Raw genomic sequence first — 27,166 nt, 5'->3', positions numbered from 1 at the left:
GGAAAGGTGTGTGTGGCGAGGGGAGGGGAATATATCGAAGAATATATGGGATCGTTCGAATGTAGAATAATTCTTTTCGTAACCATTCTCGTTATTTAAAAGCCAGACCTCCTATTGTTGAATACAAAAAATCTGCCAATATACAGGGTGTTTTCTAATTCATTCGACAAAATTTAGGATGTGATTGCTCGTACGTTTCTGATAACAAAATTTCCTCAGCCTACCCTAATATTGAGATTTTATTTATAAATTTCAGTAAAGCTAGAAACTTGAAATTATGTGATTTTCGTGCATATGCAAAAGACTACATCTTTACTATCAACTATGGGTATCGTGTAGATATGATTATGTGATTCAAGATAAACCCATAAACAGTAAACACAAGGATTTAACTCTGTAGTAGGAGGCCCTCCTCGACCAATCCGACGGTTGGGATATGTGGCACCTAAATGTTCCCTAGCAATCCGACTGAAATGTACCGGAACACCATCGTGCATGAACCACTTGTTTTGTCTGATATTGAATACGACGTCTTCAAGTAGTTCAGGGAGATCATTTTCGAGGAAACTGGTGTAATAAATTCCATTTAATGGCTGAGGGAGAAAATGTGGTCCAATTAAGTTATTCCCTACAATACTTATCGAAGGAAAATAAACTTGTTTCCAATTACAAGCATGGCTGAACAATATATTAAATATTCTTGACTAGGGTTGGAAACTAACTAAAACCAGTGAAAATAATGTACCTCTACCAACTAATCTCTTGAAACTAATATTTCGTATATATCGAAAAGCAACTGCTGTATCTACATGTAAATGAGGATGAATAACGAGATACCAATTCTACAAGTAAACACCAATTATTATAAAAAGAACTAAAGATTTCCAGTATATGATTTAAGAATGTACAATTGAATAAACATACTCTGAATACAAACTACATCGAGTTTCTAAATTAATCCTTCTAATGAAACATTTTCCACTTCAAAAACTGAATGCCGAGAGACGAAAGTATTGAATTCTTACCCATAATAATGTTCAATAATCATTGTTCTGCACGAAAATCCTAACTATTTAACACTTACAACGGCCCTTAAATTGTATCACGTAATAGTCTAAGATCCCACCGCTTGATCTTGCAGGTATCTGTTTCTTTGATAAAATTAATTTTAAAGGAATCTTGAGGATGTATGGAATGGATTAAGGATATGTTGCCTTGTAAAAATTAGCCGCAATTACCTGTAATTAATATACTAATATGACTTGCAGCTATTTGTTTTTTCAGTCAATCTTACAGAATTTGGAGGAAAATGATGTCAAAAATCAAAATAAAAATGTCGGCTGCAGCATTAGGGTGTTAATTAACTGCATTGACCGGTTTTTTCTTAAAATTTTTATGCAAAAGTTTTATATACATTGAACATGAAAATCCATGGTTGCCAGTTGTACAATGGCCTCAAACAGGTTGCCATGATTTTTGAGAACGCTCCAGGTAAGTGGTAGCGCAAGAGAAAAGATGGACGCATAGTTACGTGCGATGAATAAGGGCAAAGTATGGCAGCTGCGACACTTATACAGTTTACGTGCAGTTTAGGCGTTTCGTAGTTTACAAAAGGTGAGCACGCCATTTTGTCTCGTTTACGAAAGGTGAATACTTTCGAACGTTTTCAATTTATTAAAGATTGTTTCGGGTTTATATTTGTGCTTTCTGGAAATGAAGACGTATTTTTTGTGCCACGAAGGAGGGAAATTGACCGATTTCAATAGTGAATCATTTAAAAAGTGTGAGTTTATGTCGTTCTTTCGTAAAAAGGAGAACTATAAATACATCTACATAACCTTTAATAGTGATATGATGGGAGCACATAGTTATCATCTATCATGTTACAAGAAATTTACCGTTTTAAAACAAATTATTGCCAAATGCAAACCGTAAGTACATCATTATTCTTAATTAATTCATTATTGTAATGTAAATATATTTCAGTCAATTTAGGAGCATTAACTCCATTTAGCTCAATGCAACGAGAAGCCTTTGCTCCATTTGCTCCAAAATTTTCTCAAGAATTAGCTGATTTTCGATTATCAACTCTAATAACTGTTTTTTAGTGCATTCCCACGAGTGAACAACTTGAAAATCGCAGCTTATTTTTTAAGCGTTTTTTCTCCCATGCTTCTGAGAGACATACGTTAGCAAAATGCAACTGACCCAAATTGCATCACCTTCAATCCAGAAGACTACGGTTGGTGAGTGATTGAAAGAAATTTAAAACGAACGTGGTTCATTGGCGAACCCACACCAATGACTGTCGAAGACATCGCAAGAATTAGCTTTAGACGATCAGCAACAAAATATAGAAGAAAGTGAAGTGAAGAACAAAACTAAAAGATGTATTTAATTATAATATTTGCATTTAGAATAAGCCTAATGTCCGACAAATGGATTTTTACATTTTCAATAAAAAATAATATTGTTGAAATTAATAACAAAAGCAAATGAAGTTCTTAATTAAATAAAAACAAAAATCTAAGTATCCATGAACATAGAAAAAACTCCAATGTTCTCTAACTGTTCTGTAGAAAAATGGGTCTTCACCCAAGCGATGAAAATTCTCATTATGCCCAAAAATTTATGTTTAATAAATAATAAGACTTAATTTACAAATTTATACTATTGTCAACATCACGTAACAATGCGTGCATCTTCTCTCTTGCGCTTCCATTTACCTGGAGCGAGAGCCGTTTAAAAAAATCATGGCAACCTCTGTTTGCGGCTATTGTGCAACTGGCAAACAAGGATTTTCATGTTCAATGTATATAAAACTTTAATTTTGCATAAAAATTTTAAGAAAAAAGTGGTGAATGCAGTTAATTAACAATATTATACCTGTTTACACCTAGCAACCCTAATGCTGCGGCCGACTGAGAGCTGGCAACCATTTTTATTTTGATTTATCATTTTCATTCAAATGCTGTAAGATTGACTGTAAGAATGCTGATGACAATAAAATTAATTGCAGGTAATTGCGGCTAATTTTTACAAGGCAACCTATCCATAATCCGTTCCATACATCCTTAAGATTCCTTTCAAATTAATTTCATCAAAAAAACAGATACCTGCAAGATCAAGCGGTGGGATCCTGTACTATAACGTTCGCCTGACCAAGTGTAAGAATGTACTTATGCGATAATTATCTTTTTATAGCATGATGTTATACGACTTCGACAAGTCTAAGTTTTCCCTAGGTCTAGGTCTAGGGAAATTGTGCACCATCTGGTATGTTGGTATTTGGAATAACGGCAAAAAACCTCAAATGTTTGAGAAATTTATCAAATTCTCTTAGTAGCTGTAAGGTTAGTTACTTATTGAAGAGCACTTGTATACAAAAATAGTTTTCGCAGCCCTTGATTCCCGATGTTTCTTGAAAAAACCAGATGTTCGAAATGAGTATATAAGCAAACAGTCAGTTGTCGCAACAGAACTTGTGCTTATAAAAATGTTTGTCCAAGGCTTAGATAGAGAAAGTAACTGGAGCTGAAATTCCTGTACATAAGTTAAGCAAAACTTAAGAAAAAAATATTCGTTGAACCCTAAACACCAAAATTTCAAAAAGATGAAAAGTTTGAAACTACACTTTTAAGAATAGGGAAAAGAGCATAAAATGCAATCAGAAATGTATGTAGCCTAGGAAGAAAGCCTACATAAATCCAATTGAAGAATTTCTCCCATAATAATCTCATAAGGCCTGAAAATGGTTCTATAAAATCTAATGGGGATTCGCGTCTGCCCATAAGTGATTATTGTGAAAATTTATGATACTCTTGAAAAATATTTTTCGTCCGTAAACATACATTATTCAAGAATTGAGGATTTTGTCGCATTTCATGTGTTAACCATTTTGGAAATTCTTTTACGAGGAACTGAATCACTTGCTGAATTTAAAGTTGTATGAAAGTTTGATTTTATACCAAGCCGGTGGCGTCTCAAGGCGTAGTTTGGACACTCAGAGAGAACATGTTTCACTGTAAGCTTCGTTTGGCAATGTTGGCAGTTTGGCGATGGAGATCCTGATAACTATGTATGCCATATTTTGTCTGGATAAATAAAACTTAGTGGATCTATAAACTGTTGGTTTAATGTCACTTATAGCCGAGGTAACTTAATTCCAATGACTTTGCCAGGTGTTATGATTTAGATTTTTTATGTATGTTTTAAAATCTCCAGAAATTTGGAGGTTAGTCAAAGAGTGAGTGAAAAGAGTGGCTTTTTTTGCAAGACAATCGGCTCTTTCATTACCTATAATACCAGCGTGGTCAAGGTCCCACATAATAGTTATGAAAGTATTTCGATTACTCGATAGTTCATTAAGGTTATGTATATCTTGAACTAAAGGATGTCGGGTGTACGCATTTTTTATGGAATTTATAGCAGATAAGGAGTCTGTGCATATTGCTAAACATGAATTTGTATTCTGTTGCGCATGTTTAAACGCTTGTAATATTGCAAATAGTTCACCAGTGTAAACACTAAAGAAAGAAGAGATTTTATAGGATCCGATGTGATTTTCTAGTGATTTTATAGAGCATCTAACTCCAACTTCGATCTTTGAGGCATCCATATAGAGGACTATGTTGTACTAGTTTCTTCCTTATTGAATATGCAGAGGGAGATATCAGATTTAGGTAGTTTCTAACCAGGGTGGTAGGAGGATGTGTTGATATCTAGTTAGCCAGTTCCATGCATAAACAAAATATTGCGTCACCATAGTAACGAACAATAACTTATTAGAAGTGTCAGTGTAAAGTTTCACGTCAAAAAAGTAAACCAGAGTTACGCAATAAATTAAAATAAAAAAGATGTCTACCGAAATTGTGAAAATCGAAAAATTGGAATATCGAGCCATCAAGTACCTGTATTTAAAAGGGTTAAGAAGTAAGCAGATTTACGAAGATATGCTTAATACCCTTGGAGATCAATGTCCTTATTATGCGACCGTACAAAATAGGATTGCAAGCTTCAAAAGAGGTAAATTTTCCATTGAAGATGAGGACTAATCGGAAAGGCCAGTTTCTGTGTCAGTCTTCGAAAATATCGATGCAGTTCATGACATGATTTTATCAGACCGTCGAATTAGGCTAAAATGGATATCTGAAGCACTAAATATTTTATACGAACGCGTTCAACATATAGTCACGTCAATTTGGACATGAGAAAAATTGCTGCAAAATGGATCCCCAAAAGTTTGAATGTTGACCAAAAGCGTGCAAGAATAGAAGCATCACGTTCGATCTGTGCTCGATTTGAAAACGATGTAGACTTCTTAAACCGATTTGTTACTATGGATGAGACTTGGGTACATTTCTACGATCCAGAAACAAAGCAACAATCGATGGAATGGCGACACTCTAGTTCTCCAAGACCTGAGAAGTTTCGTGTCCAAAAATCTACTGGTAAAGTTCTTGCTTCAGTTTTTTGGGATTGCCATGGAGTAATCATGATTGATTTTTTGGATAAGTGTAGAACAATAACTGGAGATTACTATTTGACTTTACTGAGAAAAGACGCGGAAAGCTATCCAAAGGTGTTTTGTTTTTGCAGGACCACGCCCCTGCACACAAATCTCATGTTACCATGCAAAAAATTCGTGATTTAGGGCTTGAATTACTAGAACACCCCCCTTAATCACCAGATTTGGCTCCGTCCGACTATCGTCTCTTTTCTCAACTGAAAAAAAGTTTAAAAGATCGTAAATTTTCTTCCAACGAGGTGGTAATAAAAGCAGAGGTCTGGTTTGCAGAGCAAGAAGAAATATTTTTTTCTGAAAGGTCTAAAGACGTTGCAGGTTCGCTGTAATAAATGTATACAATTGAGAGGAGAATATGTTGAGTAATAAAATATTTTGACATTGAAATTTTGTTTGGTTCTATAGTAGGCTAAGAATTTTTCAATATATCCTCGTATATTCGATAGTAGGACTGGTCTAGTATGAGATAATTTTGCACTTTTGGTTAAGGTTTGGACTAGCAAAGGGAGAGGACGTGCGATTAAATTAAGTGGAAGATTGTGAGCTAGGCCGGAATGCACCCAAACATAGTCAGATAGCAGTATTGTGTATCGAGTTGAGAGTTTTCAGATGGGCTTTATTTGGAGTCATGTAGATGAAGCTACCATAGTCGAGTTTAGAGCGAATTAGTGCTCTATATATTTGCAGCAGAGAAGTTTTTTCTGCACTCCAATGATAATGAAAAAGAGTTTTAATAATATCAAGCCTTGTAAGACATATTCATTTAGTTTCTTGAATGTGCTGTTTCCAGGAGTGTCTAATATCGAATATTAGGCATAGGATTTTGCAGTTATCAACGACTGGTAGCAAGGAGTTGTAAATTGATAATTTAAGGGTGGAGGAGGAATAATATTACGTTTTACATCTTCACTGTTTTCCACTCAATTTATTAAAAAAACTATAAATTATGGTGTTTATTTTTTTTCAGTAGTTATTGGTTTTGAGAAAAAATTAGAGAATAAAATGTTTTTAATAAAACAAAGAAAAAAAATTGAAATGAAATATAAGTGAGGGTTGCTTAAGTTAGGTCTATATCCATAGTTAGTCCTTTGTGAGTGCACGAAAATCACATAATTTCAAGTTTCTAGCTTTACTGATATTTATAAATAAAAACTCAATTTTAGTTACCACGTTTCAAAGCTGATATCTCGAGAAATTTCGTTAAAGGAAAGACCCATTTTATTTTCATACGAGTAATCACCTCCTGAATTTTGTCGCATGAATTAACACACCCTGTATTAGGAGAAAGATATTATCACAAGAAAGGAGATAAAAATGATTGCAATAATTATCAGGGTATAATAACTTTACTCGGTATTATGTCAAAAGTATATGAACGGGTATTAGAAAAAATGACTGATAAGATAAATAGAACGGAAATTACAAGAAATTCAAAGCAGGTTCGATATCTGAATCAGCTGACGAATCAATTCTAATTAGAGCCTATATTAAAAAAATCAAAATTATGTCAGAACTGATAGCATGCAGTTAAGTTATTTTACAGTGAATTAACATTAAAATTAATAGGAAATTTGGGGTCCAGTTCTATGTAACATCGTAATCAAATAGAAGAACAAAAATTGTACGTTGGCTACAGGAACCTAGTCCTAAAATAGTCTATTTGGCAAAATATGCTTTTGCGGACGACGCAACGTCATGCTGTTTGGCATAAAGAGAAAGGAAATTTCTAAAAATCTACGAGTATAGAATAATGAATAACAAAAAAAAAGAAAATTGATCAAAATAAAACTTGACATTGATAGTAGAGGAAATTAACGGGTGAGTCTGATCAAATATAAACGAGAACAAATATCAATTTTAAATACACCATAAGCAAAATACAAGCAGTCAAAATGGAGTATTCAAGCAAAGTTATAAGTATATGAAAAGAACATATAAGCAAGAGGACAAAAGCTAAACTGGTACTAGAAAAAATTGGAACAGCAAAATTGAAATTGGTACAACGCAGTCGAATGAAGAAAGAGAGGCAAGTCAAGACACAAGAAAAATCTCACAGAAACATCACCAACCATTACAAAGAAAATTTCCGCAGACAGAAAACAAACAAGGACGTAAGCGGCAACATTAAAAATTGAATGCCTTATAACTTACGGGTAGAAAGAAGCTGAGTTAGTTGTCATATTCATCGCGGTACATCTTGTTATTCAATACACGTCTGCACAAACAGCATTATTAGTTCTGCAAAAAAGGTCACGGGGTAAACCTAATTCTGTAATGATATGTGGCAGTCAATATACGTGCTGTGAATTCTCGAATATAGTGGACTCGGGGGCAATGAAATTGTCAACAACTCGAACAAACATAAAGCCATTCGATTGCAGACATGGCCCGAACCTGTAGTGGAAATCCCTTATTAGTGAATCTTGAGCTTTGGAAAAGAGAAAAAACAAAGAATTATTTATCCATTAATATGGCTGTAGTGGAGCAATAAAGCTACTGAAACAGATGACATTGCCACAGAGGCTATAAAGCTGTTCGAAGACGATAACATTGACATGTTGGTAAACCTTTTCAAAGACATCTATAGCACAGGTCACATTCCAAACAATTGGCTCTACTCAACTTTTATAATGATTCCTAAGACATCAAAAGCGGTAAAATATAAAGATCATCGACTAATTAGTTCAATGAGTTATATGCTCAAGCTATTCCTCCATATCCTTTGAAACAAGGATGTTCAGATAGTTAGAAGAACTAAGTGGAGTGACACAGTTTGGTTTCAAAAGCGGTATGGGTACCCGCTAAGCAGTTTTCTGCTAAATACCTCTACTGGAACCAGAAAGCATGGGTTAGACTGAATCAGACAATCAACAGAGAAGACTTCAAAGTTTTAAGAGGGATACGCCAGGGGTGTTTTTTGTCTCCTGTGCTGTTCAACCTCTATGTAGAGAATGTCTTTGCTGAGGCTCTTAAGGGCTCTGATTATGGCTTTAAAGTTAATGGATAATCGCAGACAACTTTCTCGAGATGCAATTATTACTAGATAAAACAAATAATATTGGGATATATTATGGCTTGAAAATAAATACAACAAAAACAAAGTGCATGGCATAAGTAGAAATACAATTTTAAGTGCCCAACTGCATATAGATAACATGCCTATCGAGCAAGTGAAGACGTTTAAATATCTGGGGATAACTATAAATGAGAAATGGGACCCTCAGCAGGAAATTAAATGCCGCATTGAACACGCAAGACAGGCATTCAGTAAATTTAAACCGATGTTATGTAACCGTAATCTCTCCTTTGACCTTCGGTATAGAATGGTCAAATGTTATGTGTGGTTTTACTGTACGGCATTGAAACAAGGACATTAAAGATATCGTACATCAATAAACTAGAAGCCTTCGAAATGTGTACCCTTCGAAGAATGTTGCGTATACCATGGACAGAAAGAATGAAGAACGAGGATGTGCTAAGAAGAGAGAGAATTGTTCAACTTGATCAAAATTCGTAAGGTTGAGTACTTGGGTCACGTTCTTAGAGGAGAAAGATATACAATACCCCAATTGATAATACAAAGAAAGATCGAAGGAAAGAGAGGCATAGGCGAAAACAAATATCATGGGTACGCGTTATAAAATAATGGACTGGCATAAATAACACCGCTGAGCTGTATCATGCTATAAATAGATGTCTGACCATAAGATAACCGCCAACGCACTGTAGGTGCAAAGCAGTAGAAGAAGTAGAAGAAGTGGAACAAAAACTTAAAAGGTGAGATAAGACTCTCAGACTGTGAGACAGAATTACTGTATTTGAAGCAAAGACTCTAGTAGGTTCTAATCATGACACGAGGAAGTCAGTTATTACAGATACGATATAGGGAAGGCCCCTATCAGGACTGTATATTGTGTGGGATAGAGAAGGAAACTGCGATGTACATCCTCTGCAACTGTCAAGCTATTGTGAGCAAACGGTAAATCCTAAGTTCGATCTAGTGAAAGAGCTTTGAAATGAGCGACGCCTAGAGGATTATCTGGTTCAGCATATCCCAGCGTGGCGACCAAAAGGACCACGGATGGATTAACTAGTCCGCTACAAACAACAATGCCTTCTCATTCTTACTATAAGTGTTGTTCATTCATTTGAATGCTCTGATTAATTTTACAATATCATCAACTTGAAGTGGTTAATTTTGAAGTATTCAAGATTTTCTTCTTTCTTTCTTCGAGTCATTTGTCATTAGACTCCTGTCACAATTTGAGCAAGTTGCGAAATTTTCTTTGGATTGGTAGCATAGCACATGTAGATCGCTGCTTTCTACACAATCCTAATAATCAAGATTCGTAAAGCAGAAATTGCTCACAAATAAATAAAAAAAACAAATCGTCGGCTCAAATCGCAAAACCTCATATAATAGCATCAAAGGTCCCAGTAAAACACGATTAAAAAATTTAATAAAAGATTCGATTAATTTTTTTTTAAATTAAGGATAGAACTAGTGGCCACATATCAAATTTTGATAAAATAATAGGGAAAAAATAGTTCAAGGGAATTAACATGGAGTACAATTAGTTTTAAACAAAATGGTAGTCTGGAGCTGCAAGGTTCTCTTTTAGATTCTCAAATTGTGTGTGTGAGAGAGAGAACAAGAAATGCTTTATTGTCAAAAAATTGTTACAATTTCTAGACAAAACCTTGTAAAAACTAAAAAACAAACATAAAAATAACTAAATAAAGATACAAATAAAATAAAATTTCAATACACAGAAGAAAACCACAATGAATAACAAAATTATAGGTAATAGTAATAGGTAATAATTAGTATATAAGTTATATATAGGTCCAAAAATTAAACCAGTATGCAGCATGCCCGAAATTAAATATTATTATTAGAAAAGTCGTTTACAGAAGGTACTTTCCAGTAAATATGCCCTCAAATGATTACAAATAGCGGGAAAAGGTGATATCGTTTGATATCAATTGGCAAGTGATTGTACATTTTTTTACATTGTAAATATTGAGCCCTCAACTAAGTCTGAACGCATTCCTAAGTGGATAGCCGTGCAACGATCTTTCTGAAATTGGGGAAGCGTGCTTACGAATTAGGCAAACGGATTCAAAGATCAATAAGGAAGGAAAAATCAGAATGTTTAATCTTTTAAAGCCCCGGCAATGAGCCCTGCTGTTCTGTCCGAATAAATATCTAACAGCTCTTTTTAATAGTTTGATGATTCGCTTAAATTGCGCCTCAAGTACCACAGAAGTGAAGGGCATATCGGAGATGCCATTCAATAAGTGCATAATAAACTGTTAAGAAGTTGGGGGTGGATAATTTTAAAACGGATTATTTTGAGACATTACGAATTTTTCCATAAGATGCGTTCAGAAATTATCTTAATGGTATCAAGATGTTGATATAGGAAAAAAAAGTTACCTACGTGGTTTACGACAAAATCATTCAATTAAATGTAATAATGATAATGTTCTAAAAGCCTCAAAACGAAGAATGATAGTGAGAAAAGTTCTCTCAATATAAAATACATATTTCTTACCTGGATTGAGGCCATTTGCTGCAAATAGTCCAGACATATTCTTAATCATTTGTTTTATATCTGGACGTGATTCTATTTGTATCAACGAGTTGTTAGAACTGTTTTCTGCGTTGTATAATTGATCGAAATGCTGTGTCAGTTCTTGTAAATCTTCTTGCCTCGACCTATACATCGCATCTAAATATTGAATTCTAACTTGGAGTTCGGCCAATCGTTGAACTAAGATTTCCTCCGAAGTCATATCTGTAAAATGAAGATAAGGTACAATGAAGTAGCCTAGATTCATCCGTTCAAATTCACAGAAAACTAAAAAAACTTTTACGGAATTTGACTCGCGAACAATATGTTTTAGCTATTTAGGTAAGTGGAAAGAAACTAAACTAATAAATCAAAGGTTAAATTAGGGCCTTATTAAAGTCATAGCTTTCGTTTTCATCATTATCCGCATTCATCTCGTGGCTTTCTGGAACGTATCATTTCTTCCAAAGATTTTTGTAAAATAATACTTAAGTATTCACATCCTTAAGTTTAATATTTTTCGATTGAGTTCCTACTAAATTCTATTCGTATGTACCAGACAGTAAGAAATCTCAACATTTTAATAAAACTGTTGATGACAAATGATGTGAAATTAGTTAGTAGTACGCTTGGTGTTGGGAAATTTACGATTTAGAAAATTATTAAAGAAGAGAAATGTGACGAGTTTGGAAGAGCACGAAAAGCTCCCGGAAAAAATAGAAAATCATTTGAAATACCGACTTTAGAAACAAATTTCCAACGGAAAACTTTTGCCAACATCCAAGTGGTTAAACAAAAAAATTAAAAGAATTGTCTAAATTCAAAGAATATTAAGTGCCATCCTGGTTCTGCGTACAGTTTTCTGTGTACTCTTCACAAAGAGAAATTTGTGTAGATTCAGATGACGATTAGGATCTTGAATATTTTCCTCTTTTATTAATGTGACTTTAAAATGAAAACGGATTCCCTAACATCACTCCAAGATAGATAAGCCAAAGATACGGCCCGCGGGCAGCTTCCGGTTCTTGGGCCGTATCAATAAGACCCACGATCGCAATGTGCCACAAATGTGTCATGTTTTCTACAGCTTTTAGACTTCATTCGATTCCTCTACGGATGTATATGTAAATACTCGTGCTCTCAAGTCTACGTAATTTCAAAGACATCGCGTGCCTAGACAAGCTAGAGATAAAAACAGTACCGCCATCTCTTAGCAGCAAGCGGAAATATCCTATTATTATTGTTGAGAAAGATAGAATCTTCCACGCGCTTGGAGTCTAGACTAGAATCTTCCTTAAGCATTTAAAACGAGTACGACAGCGCGATGTGAGTCAGTTGAGACGAGTAATCGAAGCGATACGGTTGGAGAAGAATTTTAATTGTACTGCGAAGTAGTGATTGTGAAGGTAAAGTTGATAGTGGGTGCAGAGTTTTTCAGTCTAAATGATAAATTGCATATTTTTTCATGGAATGGAAAGGTGAACCACTGTGTTTGATTTGTAATCGAACAGTTGCTGTTTGTAATGAGTTTAATTTGAAGCGACACTATGATAAGAATCATGAGTCAAAATTCGATTGTTACATTGAAAGATAAGAATTGACACATTTTCATCTTCAAAATCTAAACTTCAAGGTCAACAATCGATGTTTACCAAAGCTAATACAGAGAGCGAAGATGCCCTGAAATCAAGTCTTATTAGAAATGCGAAAACCTTTCACTGGTGATGATTTTATTAAAGACTGTATGTTGAAAGTTTCCGATGCTTCATTTCCATTTCAAAAGTCAATAATTCAAAATATTTCGCTTTCAAGAAACACTGTTGCTTCAAGAATAAATAATTTGGTTCTGCAACCGAAGAAGCAGATTAAGGAATTTACGAACATTTCACTGACTATTGACGAGAGCACTGATACTGTTGGTACAGCTCAACTTGCTGTTTTTATACGAGGTATTAACAGTAACTTTGAAATAACTGAAAAACTATTAAAGTGCGTTCCATTGACATGTACTACAACAGCAAATGATATTTTTTTGCAATTGAACATTTGATAGCAGAATATGATCTCGACTGGAATATACTACGCAGTACAACTACGGATGACTGGCTGGCAAACATTCGGGCGTTGTAACTAAATTAAAACAGAAAACATAGGGAATTTTGTGGAATTTCACTGTATCATTCATCAGGAATCATTGGCATCCAACCATTTAAAAATAGACCATGTCATGTAACCTATAATAAAAACTGTAAATTTTATAAGAAGCAGAGAAGTAAATCACCGAAAATTCAGGCAATTTTTACAAGATTTGGACGGAAAGTTTTCTGATGTCCCTTATTTCACCGAATTTCGTTGGCTTAGTCGAGGAGTAGTTTTAGAAAGGTTTTTTGCATTACGTGATCCTATTCAAGCTTACATGTTAGAAAAAGGCAAACCAATTGATTATGGCAATGATTGGTGGATTGATTGTGCCTTTTTGGTAGATATTTGACTGATCCGAATATAAAGTTACAGAGTAAAAATCTGATTGTCACTCAAATATATCCATATATACAAGCCTTTGAAACAAAGTTAAGGCTGTGAGAAAATCAGGTGAAAAATCAAAATTTAGACCATTTCCCTTTTTTGGAATGATTTGGCACAGTGAACCAATAAATTGGATAAATATTCTCAGCTTCTGCAAAATTTGATTACGGAATTCAACAATCGTTTTGAGGACTTTCACAAAATGAATGAAATGGAATTCTCATTTTTCAATAACCCATTCAATTTTGCAGCTTCACTGGCACCAATTCATTTGCAAATGGAGTTGATAGATCTTCAATCGGACAGTATTTTGAAAGAAAAATTTTATGAGATTAACGCTCTTGAATATTATACAAAATATTTGTATAATTTGGATAATTCCCGGACTTAAAAACACGTATTCTCTGCACGTTCGGTAGCACCTATTTATGTGAACAGATGTTTTCCGTCATGAAAATAAATTAGAACAAACATCGCACAAGACTTACGAATGAACATCTACAATCAATTATTAAAATAACTACAACAAATATGATACCAATGACACCAATGAGTTTGTCAAAAACAAGAGAAGTCAGGTATCTGGATCCTCGGGCTCAATATAATTACCTACCATCTTTTATAACTTTGATATGATTTTCAACAACCGTATATTATATACTTATATAATTTAATAAATAAAATGTAATAATAATTCAGTTCATTTTTTTTTATTTTCAATCCGGCCCACCTACGAATTCAAAATTTAATATATGGCCCTCTGCAATATTAAGTTTGACACCTATGCTCTAAAAAACGATCTAGGAAGCATTCCCAGATTTTCTGAAAACGTACAGAATTTGAACTCGATTTTCTCCTTTTCTTTGTAATGTTTCTTCTATCCTCCAAGTATCTTCTTTGATATTTTTTTCATAAAACTTTCATAGAAAACAAAATATCAAAAAGTAGTAAAGAAGAAGATGCTTCTTTTATATCTTCTCTAAAGTTGTTCATTGAATTATTTCCATATAATAGTTAAGATAATTATAACAGTTGACTCGAGCATAATATTATGTAATGTAATAATATTTGTTTTACATATTTTTCGAGTTTACTGGATGTTTCGTTTTGGTACAATGATTAAGATAGACATACTAATTGCTAAAGTAATCTTATTATTATCAAATACTTTCAGAATATTTACACATTATACCGGTATACTGAAAACATTGAATCTATTATATATTTTTCCGATTTTGTCAAAAATATTGTGGAACAAAATACAGGGTAATTCATAAAGAATTTTATATAGTTCAAGTACCTCGGGGAGGATATCATGTGACTACTAAAAAGTGTCAACTCCTCTTCATTATATTTATCATTCAAATTTTTAATTTTTTTCCTGATACAGTATACTACTATCAAGTAATGACGTATTCATTTGAACACATGTTAAAAATTTCAAGTATTATCACTAAAATGATAAACTGTATCGAATTACAACAACGACAAATACTAAACATAAAAAAACAGTACTTAATAACAATAAATTACCAGCGTTGGTCGATGATTATTAATCCTTGTACACAATTCCAACTTGAATTTTATTTCCAGTATGTAGTCGCTGAACCTTTGAATCTGACATGGTTACAAAATATTTTTTGTAAGATTCTACTCACTTTTGATTGAGTGATATAATTTCTTGACTTACTTGTCTAGTGCTTATTGTAGGCTTCCTAGTAACAGCGTCAATAATGTCATCCTCCTGCGCTCCATCTACATTCATCACGGATTATTATTTTTGATTTTTGGCAATATGAAAGACAAATTTGCTAAAGCGTATTATTTTGAAATTTAAAGAAAGAATTATGGGATGGTCAAAAACTTTTGAACGGTAGTATAGTTATAAAATGTTATGATATAAAATATAAATATAAATATCAAATATATCGTCAGAGCAAGACAAAATTTCCTAATAGATAACTTGGAAAAAGACCTCGTAATAAATTTCAAGGTTTTTTGCGTCTTATAAATAAAATATATAAAAAATGTGTATTTTTTATACACTACCGTCAAAAGTTATTGCCCACCCCATAATCCATTGATAAAATTTCAAAATAATACACTTCAACAAATTTCTTTTTTTCATATTTTCAACTTAAGGTCAACATGGTGTTTTACAAACAGAAAATAATAGTGTCCGTTATTTATTTACTTTATACAAGCATATTTTTTCGGTGAGTACGACAAGTTAAAACTTGCAAGTAGATTTATTTATTATTTTTTAACTGTGAATTATTTCTCTGTTGTTTATGATTGTAGTTTAGTCCCAGCTAGCACTGTGAAATGCAAGAACGTGGTGTGATTTATACTTTTTGGACCAAGACATCTTTTTGTGAAGTTCGTATAGGAATTGTTTTCATTCTCGCAAATTCAGTTTTGTAAGTTTTAGAATGGGTAAATTCAAGAAATACATCAATCAGGAATCTTTGGCGATAGAAAACGTAAAGGGCGGCCTCGAAAAACCATTACCTCTGAAGATAAATGTATTGTATTGATCAGTAAACGTGATCAACGACTCACGGGCCCAGAGATAGCATCTCAGATCAATGGATCTACCTTTGAGTACATCTACAGTGAAATGGAGATGAAGAGAAGCGTGAGGTTGCAGTTAGATGAACAATATATAAATTGGTCGCCTTGAAGAGGGTCTAAGAGAAGAGTGTTTATGCACAGGAAGAACGGATGTGTACTGCTGACTGTAAAACACAGCAGAGTATCGGTGAAGGTTTGGGGATGTTTTGGAAGAAGAGCAACTGGTAATAATTGAAGAGATTCTCAAGATAGGAGACTGGATATAAAAAATTAATATTAAAGAAAATTTATCTTCTAGCATGACAATGATGCCAAGCATTCCTGGAAGCTGTGCAAAGAGTAATTTGGAAGATTTGGAAAGGAAAAATGTACAGAAAATAATGATGAACTAGTAGTGTATGTTTCATAATAGTTTTTCGTCTATAACTCCGCTCGTTCATCGTATCACGACAATTACATGTCGTCTATTATTTTCGAAATCATAACGTGGGCTTAGTACAACAACCAGGTACCTTGACTTTTTCGGGAAATAATGTTACATTTGTAATGCTATGATTCAGTCCTTTCTAATGCTATAACTAGATAAGTCGTACGACATTTCAAAAATTGTTTAGAAATAGGTATCTCTTAAATCAAAATATTTCTGACTAAATCCAGTTATCTAGTTGTTCAATTAACATATTGTGACTAACCTGATTACATATTAAAAATAAGAGTTTTAGGAGCAAAATGTTATTAGAAGCAACCCTTAAAAGCCCCAATGTTCGCTCTCGTAAGTAGTTTCTTGTTTTATACTTGTGAGTTGAGAGAAAAGTTACTACTATTGAGACATCAAGACAAAAGTACATTGTTTGTTTTTATCTATCAACAGAAAGTGAAGGTTTTCAAGACCATGTTTCTTAACACATTAGGCATTCGATGTCGTCGATGTTGTTTACATTGCCATGACCAAAAAGACAAGAAAATAAAACCGAACCCGATAAAAGAGATCGACACATAAAAAAAGCAAACAAGTCACGAAATCCGCGTGAGTCCGTTCGCAAAGGAGCGGCTGCTTGGGGCTTCCAAAAACTATAGTGCTCAAGCTCAAATTGAAGAAGGATTTCAAATTTCATCCATTTGAAATTCAAATTGTGCAAGTGCTTAAGCCTAATGATCACAATATGCGTAAAAATTTCTGAGAGACAATGTTGGAGCGATTTCGCACAGTGAAAACTATCTTTTGGAGTGATGAAGTCCATTTTCATTTGAATGGAAGTATGATTAAGCAAAATTCTCGTTATTGGTCCCATAAAAGACAAAACATCAACAGCCAATTTACAGTTTCAAAGTGACGGTTTGGTGTGCGTTGTCAAGCAGGGGAATAATTGGACCCTATTTTTTTCAAAAACGTCAATGGCAAGCAATTTCCGTACACAATGTTGCTTATAGGCGAATTTTTAACTTCACAGACATGGTTTCAGCAAGATGGTGCCACGCCACAAACTGTTGGGCGCTGCTTCGTGATTTCATCCCTAGCAAATTGATAAGCCGTTTCGGTGAAATTCCTTGGCCACCCAGGTCTCCGGATCTTACCCCCAAGGGCTTTTTTCTGTGGGGGTACCTCAAAAGTGAAGTGTAGTTCCAAGAATTTGTCCGACGTAACGGCCAACATTTAAACAATGTAATTTTTAAAGAATAAAGCCGACATTTGTCTACCTTATATTGATTAAAAATAGAAATTCATAATATGTTCTGTAGTTTTTTTGTTTTATAGATTTTAAATTCCAATTTTGCCACTGGACACCCTATATGAATTGCAAAAACTTCGGCGTTGAAAAATATGAGGAAACTTATCAATTACATCTTTTGGTAAAGGATGAAGCTAGGCGAGAGAAGAAAAATGATAGGGAACGGACACAACAAAATCACAACTGTGTTATTTGCAATTTTGATTTTCAGCAAGTTCTATTGGCACCAATAGGATTGTTTTATTTGGACGGAGACAAATGGAAAAAGGGGCAGTTGTGAAATAGCAACATGTTTGTACAAATATTTTCAGTCATTTCCTACAGAAATTAGTCACATATTGTATTTCAGTAATTGATGCAAAGGACAAAATTTGGTTGCACCAATGCTTTTGTCTGCCTTACATGTTACCACATTTGAATACCATAAATAGTTCGTGGTTGTCGGTCATAGCAAAATGCAATGTGACTCTTCATTCCGCTATAACTATCGAGCAGCAGAGAGTCGGAAAAGTCTGGAAAGCATATGCCGATAGTAATGACTTGAATATTCGGAAAGAAGATAAGGTAAGCTGGCAAAATATATTGGCTGAGCTTTTCTAAAGAGCGTCCATTCTCTATAAGATTTAAAGAACACTTTGAAGGAGGGTTTAGAACACTTGACTGTATCAAAGAAAGAGGAATAACAACAATTTTCGACTGGCCGAAAAAAAGTGTTTGTATGGAAATCATTGCTCATTGCCCTCTTTTTACATCTGTCCCTCCAGCAATATATTTTATGAGAATATTACAAAGAGAATACCAAAAATAAGAAATCTTTAAACTCACGTGGTCAAGAACTTGTAGAGTCTGGATCTGCAAGTGACTAGTTTTCTTTTTTTTTAACGATATTCATTGAGAATTCAAAACTCAGGCTGTGTGTTCATGTAAGTTGGTTTCCATTTATTTTGATAATTTTTTATAGATAAAAGTTATAAGAGTTTGTTTTTGTAATATCAAATATTTAATAGTGAATAAGGCATTGACCTTATTAACATTTAGGTAAGTAATAAAAACGCCGGGAAGAAATTCTTATTAATCTAAAAATTGTTATTTATTTAATAAACAAATAAAATAATTGAGTACCCATTATTAAAAAAGAGGCAAAAATTAACAATCGTCAAAAATATTGATTCTATTCACCAGGATTTCCTACAAAAATAATGTTTCTAGATACCAAGTAGTTGTACGATATATAGAATCTGTCGTCCATCCGTCCGATAAATTCTCAATATGAAATATTTTATATAACAAAAGTACATTTTTAAAACAATTCACAACTTTATATCGTAATTGAATAAAAACAATCAAAATTTATTAACATAAAATTTTGTTTGCCAATTTCTATAAAAACCGCAAATAATAACAATTATGATATAATATGAAAAATTATCATAAGAATCGGAATTAGAACTCATTTAAATACCATACATAGTGTGTTATTCATTAATTAATTCAAATTAATAAGCAGAATAATGTAATATCTTACCTGGTACTGACAGTATAACAAATAAACAAAATGGCACAAAAACAATTAGCACAAATACAAAAAAACAATTCCGTTTTCTCAAAGACGACATACTTAGATTCACTATTGTCATGATTAAAGGTTAATCACAAAATAGTTGTTTATCCTAATAGCTGGTAATAGCAGCTACTACAACGACATGACCCGATGTCAAATCGAGAAATACCAACACGCGTTGTTTTATAGATATTATTGAATGTCTTTTACTCCCGATGCGGGTATGACTAATCATAAAATAGCGGTATATATATTCTTATATAAAGGTCGTGTAGTGGAAACCGACACGCGGCCTCAGTTGCGAGTTGAATCCAGTGTAGCCAAAGAGCTGTAAAATGCTGTGGATTAGAGAAATTCTCTCGAACATATGTCTACTAGTAATTGATATGGTATTGAGATTAATTAACTCGAATGTTTGCATAATAATATTACGCTCATTTGTAAATGTAAATAATTTGAATCAATAAATATACCAGGACGAGTTGATTAGAAAAAATTTCGAAATTGAATATTAAAAATTACAAATTATTTAGTTTAGGTTGCATACGCCCGATTTCCTTGAAATTTTAGTATGTTGTGGAGAAAATTATGCTGATTAATTTGATACACACACACAAATATATATATATATATATATATATATATATATATATATATATATATATATATATATATATATTTATATATATATATATATATATATATATATATATATATATATTCCTCTTTCTAATTTCTTGGGTTCGTATGGATAAAATAATGGAACTTCGCCGACTTCCATTATTTCACAGAGGAAGAACTAAGAACTGCTTGCGGCAAACTCAAAGACAAGAAAGCATCCGGGCTCGGCTGCATACCTCCATAGGTTATAAAACAGGTGGCTTTAGGAAGACCAATGTATGGTTTTAGCGTCTACCATGCCCTTGCAAAAAACTCGGGATTTCCAGTGAATTGGAAACGTGCCAAAATCACTCTGCTGAGAAAAAGAGACAAGCCACTGGGCAACCCAGGATCATACAAGCCGATATGCCTTCTAGATGTTGAAGGAAAACTGTATGAACAACTAATCCTCATACGACTGAACGAGCTAGCGCGAACTGGAGGCCTGTGAGTCCGACAGTATGGTTTCAGAGAAGGCAGACAGACAACAGATGCGGTGAATGAGGTTCTTCAAATTGCCAAGGAAGCAGCATCGTATAAAAGTGTACACCGAAGAATATGTGCAATGATCACACTTGACGTGAAAAATGCCTTCAACAACGCATCCTAGCAACTCATTCTTCAAGCGCTGAGGAAAAGAAGAATAGATGAGAGCCTAATTAGCCTCATAGCGTCCTATTTGTCCGAAAGATAAATAGTTCTAGAGGCGGAAGGAAAAACTAAGAGTGTGGAGATAACTAGTGGTGTTCCTCAAGGATCAGTATTGGGTTCTACCATGTGGAACATTCTCTACAATGACCTCCTTGAGCTTAAATTACCCGAGGAAGTAACATTAATAAGGTTCGCTGACGATGTGGCAATGGTCGTAATCGCCAAGGGAGAAAATCTTTTGATGATGAGAGTAGACACAGCTTTATTAAGAGTGGCTAAATGGATGAAGCAAAGGAGGTTGAAACTAGCATCAGAGAAGACAGAAGCAGTTCTTTAAACTACCAAGAGGAAGGTACTACCAATCCAGCCAAGGTCAAAGAAGTCAACATCAGACCAAGTAAGGCTGTGAAATACTTATGGAGTATGGTTAGATTCAAAACCTTTACGATGCACACAGACAAGATTGTGCAGACACAAGGTAGAACGGCAACAGCTTTAGCAAGGGTCCTACCCAATCTCGAAGGACCAAGAGCGTGGAAGAGAAGAGCCCTAACATGTGTTGTGCAATCGCAAATGCTATACGCAGCACCGATTTGGTATCCAGCAGTTAAAAACCAAAAGCTGAAGCCAAAGCTTACAAGCACACAAAGAATTCTGCTATTGTGATTATGTAGTGCCTATAGGACCGTCTTGGCTGAAGGAGTGGGTGTAATTGCAGGAGTTCAACCCATAGACCTCCTAGCGCAAGATCGGCTAGAACGATATCAGGGTCCAATTCCTAAAGAAGCCAGAGACCAACTTATAGAACGGTGGCAAGATAGATGGAACACTAGAACGAAAGGTGTACTACTTCATGACACAAGCTTTACCTGGACACGGCTGTTTAAGAAAATATCTCTTTGAAAGAAACAAGGCGGACTCTGATAAGTGCGGTTACAGCAGCGAGGTGGACGATACGGAGCATACGTTGTTCTTGTGTCCCAGATGGGAGGAAACCCGAACTGAGTATCTGGCAATAACAGAAAAAGTTTGCAATGCGGCAAACATAAGAGATGTCTTGTCAAGTCAGAAACCAGTTGGAAAGAGATCTACAAAGTTATTAGAACTATGGTAGAAACTAAAAAAAGTGAGGAAAGTAGAATGGGCAGATAAATAACCCCACAGACCACCTCCGCACTCAAGTAATGCGAATGCGAGTTATGGTTCGAAGTCTAGGGGGGGTTTTAGTCGGTTTCCAAGGTTGCTGTACACGAATGTGGCTTCGTAAAGGATTTTTTGTTCGCAAAGCGGAGTTAAGGGGTAGAAGATTAACGACGACGATGAAATTGAAAATTTTGACTCTTAAAGATGCATCATATGTTTACAGTGGCATAGAAGTTTTAGTCAGACTTTCTAAAAAATGTGAATATATTGAAAAATAATCATGGACCTCGCTACGTACATAACAAACCATCTTGAACAAAACACCTCTTACAGCTTCTACATGTCTCTTTAACGGTTTATCCATTACTTTTATACTGGGTGGCCCATTAGTGTGTGGAAGTGCAATAACTCACTTAAGATAAAATATACGAAAAAAAAATTGAATAAAAGTTGTTATATTTGCACAGATACACATTTCTAACGTATTTTGAGGTATACAGGGTGTTCAGCCTAAGCGTGTCAATATGAAGTGATTTTTTTTTAAATAGGACACCCTGTATTTTAGTGAGAAGTAACTAAACTTGTTTGGTAAAGGATAGCTGAAATGTATGATCAGAATAGAAGTTTCGTTTGAAAATATCAATAGTTTTATAAAGTAACCTGTGAATTTTACATTTTCATAGTTTAAGTCAAAGTGATTAGTTATTATCTAGATGGATTACAAAGAATAAGGAAGCAATTGATAACAAGAATTTTCTGATACAAGAATTGACAGATATGATTTTTGTACTGGATGCCAGTGATAAGAACTGTTAACTCGCACATGGGATTTAACAACTGGTATTGTAGCTTATTGTAGCAGTATAATTACTGGTTTGATTTTGTCACAAAAAATAGAAGTATTTTAAACGTCACATTCAGTGTTTCCTTGTTTAAAAGGTGAATGTTTTCAAATCATAAACTAAAAATGCAATTTTCTTAAAAACAGTTAATTTTAGAGTGTACATTATCAGACATAATTTGAAGGGATAAAATAGTTTTAAAAGATGGTACAATAATATACTGCATATAGTTTATATATATAATATATTTTTTGCTAATTGAAATCTCCTGAATTAATGCTTATCTAAAAAACACCCCGAACCCCAAACGAAACTTCCACTCTGTTCAGACATTTCAGCCATCCTTTACATATGTAGTTACCAAACAAGTTTAGTTACTTCTCATTAATGACGTTTACTAGGCACCATTTAAAGTGCACCAATTTTCGTCAAATCTTCATATTTTTCGCTTCAACTTGGCAACGTCATAATTTATGGGAAAAGAAAGGGCTTGATGCAGAATTTTACGCTAAATTCGATGGTAAGCAAATACACGGGGTTCCTATTTAAAAAAACTTCACTTCATGTTGTCACGCTTAGGCTGAACACCCCCTGTAGACCTCAAAATATTTTGGAAGTGTGTATCTGTGCAAATATAACAACTTTTATTCAAAAATTTATTTTGTATATTTTATCTTAAGTACGTTATTGCACTTCCACACACTAATGGGCCACCCCGTATAGAAATAACTAGGCACGGGGTTAACTACTGTTGCCATACAAATAAGTCATTGTCAAAGTTACGAAAACTCTTTTATTTCATTTTTTTTTCTTGTAATTATTTATTTTGTCGGGTTTTATGTACCACTTGAAATAATAATAAGTACCACTAGAGGTACACGTACTGTAGTTTGAAAACCTCTGTTCTATGGAATATTTTCAACTGAGTAAATTAGTTATCAGTAAATTCTATATTAAATTTGCTTATTCCGCTCGTCAGAAGCAGAAAATATATGAAGACTGAAGCATAAATAATCTGACCTATAACTACGATCCGTAAATTTATACTGTAAAAACTTCAGACCACAAAATCTAATTCATTCAATTAATGGATTTACTCGACCTGTGAAAAACTATAGGTAATTCATTAGGATTTTACAGTATATATTTATCTTTGTTGTGTGTCTAATTAACACGAGTTTACTTTGTATGGAGCTTTTGTTTTCTTGCTAATAACATAAACAGTTTTATTACCTATTATCAAACAAGCTGCGTATCTACATTGTTTACCAAAATTCCTACAATATATTAATGTTTGTCTATGAATTTTTATATTGAAAAAAGTATAGATAACAACAGGTATATTACCTCGAAAAACTGTTAAATACAAGCCGAAAGATACAAGGGCTATACTGAATGTAGATTAAGACAATACAAGATCTAATAGAAAGTGTTTCAATAGAGGAGATGTGAAGTAAATTTAAGTATACACTAGCGGTTAAGAGTTCTGCGCACCAAATCATCCTCTATCAAATTTCAAAATAATAAACTTTAACAAGTTCCTCTTTTTTATTGTCAAGTGAAAGTCGAAACGGTGCCTTACAAACCGAAAATAAGTGTCAGTGAGTGCGACAAGTAAAAACTTGCAAGTATCAGCTGAATGTTTAATTATTCTTCATGTGTGTGTGTCATTTCTTCGGTGTTAATGATTGTAGATTAATCCCAGTTAACCCTGAGAGATGCAAGAAGGAGCTGTGATTTATACTTTTTGAACCAAGACATCTTTTTGTGAAGTTCGTATAGGAATTGTTTTCGTTCCCGTAAATTCAGATTTGGTAAGTTAAAATAGACTATAACGTGAAAAAATACCCATCCACCAGGAGCTTTGGCAATAGAAACGTACAGGGCGACTGCTGAAGATAAATGTATTGGACTGGTTAGTAAACATGATTGGCGACTCATGGGCCCATAGATAGCAGCTCATATCAGTGGACCTGACAATCTTCTTTTGAGTAGTTCTACAGTGAATAGGAGATTGAGAAAAGCATGTGCACTACAACGTGAAAAAGTTTGCATCTAGCAGAAGCTTTAGCGATGGAAAAATTTGCCTCTAAAAACTACAACCACTGAAGATAAACGATGAATATATTTCCAATCAACCGCGGTTTCAAGGGGGATCGCAAGTGTCATGACCCCAAACTGTCTTACTTTCAGGAAAAATTTTGAGGAAAAATCAAAGTTGGAGCATAGTGCCGAAATTAAAGAAAGATGCAATGACTCTATTTAATTTTAACGTGTTTTTGGCTCGCAAATCTTATGCGAAAAATTATCAAGGAATTTTTAATTATGATTCATTTCCATCAGTCGTTTCAGAATATGAATTATGGATTAGCAGAGAAAAGCCGGAGCATTACCTACATGGAACAGATATTTCTCATTGACTTCTCAATACTATATAAAAATGTAATAAAGAAGTGTACTTCACCAATAAGCGTCGCTTCAAGTGAAAAAAGTTTTTTAACTACGGCGGATAAAAAATTGGCTTCGAGCATCCATAGGAGAAGGACGCATCATAGCCCTTATAAGCAGTAATAATAAGACAGATTTCTAAGTTATTCAATGAGAAGAATGGAATTTGTATTACGAGGAGGTACCCAAAAGTAACCGGAATAGCATTGCCATGGATAGAGCTTTTGTAGTACTGATTTCTGCCGCTAGGTCCTGCCTAGCGCGACTCGTCGACAACTCAGTGCCGCGCGGGCCGTTGACCTGCTACGTTCTGTTCGTCACTAGTGACCGTTTTTGCTAGTGCTGTTTCACTGCTGCTTCGTTTTTTATGATGGCAACTTTAAGTGAACAACGTGCCGTTGTGAAATTTTATTTTCTACGCTGCTGAAACTATTTTAATGCTGAAAACTGCTTACAAAGATAACGCTATAGGGAAATGGCAACATGTCGATTGATGACAAACCTCGAATCGATGAAAATGTCGAAAGAATTCGAGAGCTTGTGCGCACAGACCGTCGACAGACAACTGATCAACTGTCTGAAATCAGTGGAATATCTTGGAGCTCTGTTCAGCTAACAAGTGACTAGTTCTTCTACCATGACAACGCACCTGCACACTCAACCATCACTGTTAGCCAGTTTTTAGTTAAAAATAACATGGCTTCGCTGCCCCACGCACCTTACTCGCCTGACCTGGCTCCGTGCGACTTTTTCTTGTTACCACGCATCAAAAGGGGCTTGAAAGGACGCCGGTTTGAAAACATTAAAGACATCAAGGAAAGAACGAGACAGGAGCTTGCAGCCATCTCTAAAGATGGTTCAAACAATGCTTCGAACAGTGGAAGTACCGTTGGGACAAATGTATTACTGGTTATGGAGAGTATTTTGAAGGGGATAAGGTTGTTTTGTCAATTACAGAAGATAGTTATGCGAGGAACAATCAATATTTCATAAATACGCACGGCACTCATACCAAATTAAGAAATGGAAAAAAATGCATAATATTCGGTGAACATATAACAAACCGTCAGTCCACGTTTGATGAGTGTGTGACAAAATTAATCATCTCCACTGTTTACCAATGAAAACATCGAACCGTAAACATAAATGCATTTCTATTGACCGAAGCTGTCGAAAGATGTATGTACACAATTTCTTCCAAATATTCCTGCCAAACAGTCTGCGATAAGCAGTGGGGTTGTTTAGTGAGATTCATTTAATTCATAAATTTCTTAAGATAAATAGAAATAAGGCGTTCTTTAGACCATGAACGAATGAAGACAATGAAATTGCACAGTGTAGTGAGAATAAAGACAGGTATGAATTTAATAATAAAGATTTAGGTATACAAACAGAGCAAGTTATTTTGAATATATTCGAATGTTTATGGGGGAAAATATTCAGCAATCTGATAATGCAATCATAATGAGAATTGCTAAATTAACTAGAGTAAATAAAATTTCCATTTATCGAGTAGTCACGAAAGGGGTTGTTGTGGATCATTCACAGTACCGAAAAACATGTAAAGAATAACAGACAGTTGACGAAGCTACTCAAAATTTTATACGTAGGACAATTTATGGTTAATATAAGGAGAACAAGATTACGACGTTAGAAGTAATACAGCAAAGTTAGCAGATTATCCAGAATACAATTATGTATACCAGTTTAGGATTATTGCGTCAAGTTTTGTCAGCCTGTGGTTTTAAACACAAAAAAACTGAATAAATGGATAGCAGTAACCGAATCATCAAGGATAGTTCGATGGCGATAAGATTATTTCCATCATATAAAAAACTACCGAAGTTCTAATTTACGCAATGTATCTAGATGAAACATGGTTTGACAGTTACAATGTAGTAAATTTCGTTTAAGTTGACAATAGTAAAAAT

The 27,166-nt window shown here is 34.2% G+C and overlaps 1 protein-coding gene across 2 annotated transcripts in view; it reads right to left on the bottom strand.

The window, feature by feature from the left end:
* Positions 1 to 19,858, bottom strand: part of LOC130892243 (alpha-1,3-mannosyl-glycoprotein 4-beta-N-acetylglucosaminyltransferase B) — a 65,182-nt gene extending 45,324 nt beyond the window's left edge. The window contains exons 1-2 of one of the 2 annotated variants that reach the window (XM_057797505.1): positions 19,456 to 19,858; positions 11,083 to 11,325 (exon numbers count right to left, since the gene is read on the bottom strand). In XM_057797505.1, the coding sequence (XP_057653488.1) occupies positions 11,083 to 11,325; positions 19,456 to 19,567 (355 nt within the window). In that variant the 5' untranslated portion in view covers positions 19,568 to 19,858. The remainder of the gene's footprint in view (positions 1 to 11,082; positions 11,326 to 19,455) is intronic. The other variant, XM_057797504.1, reaches the window with a different exon arrangement.
* Between the last annotated feature and the right edge of the window lie 7,308 nt (positions 19,859 to 27,166).

Source organism: Diorhabda carinulata, chromosome 4 (assembly GCF_026250575.1).
Source record: "Diorhabda carinulata isolate Delta chromosome 4, icDioCari1.1, whole genome shotgun sequence".
In the NCBI taxonomy this organism is placed as follows: Eukaryota; Metazoa; Arthropoda; class Insecta; order Coleoptera; family Chrysomelidae; genus Diorhabda; species Diorhabda carinulata.
This window is presented reverse-complemented; position numbering and strand designations above follow the sequence as displayed.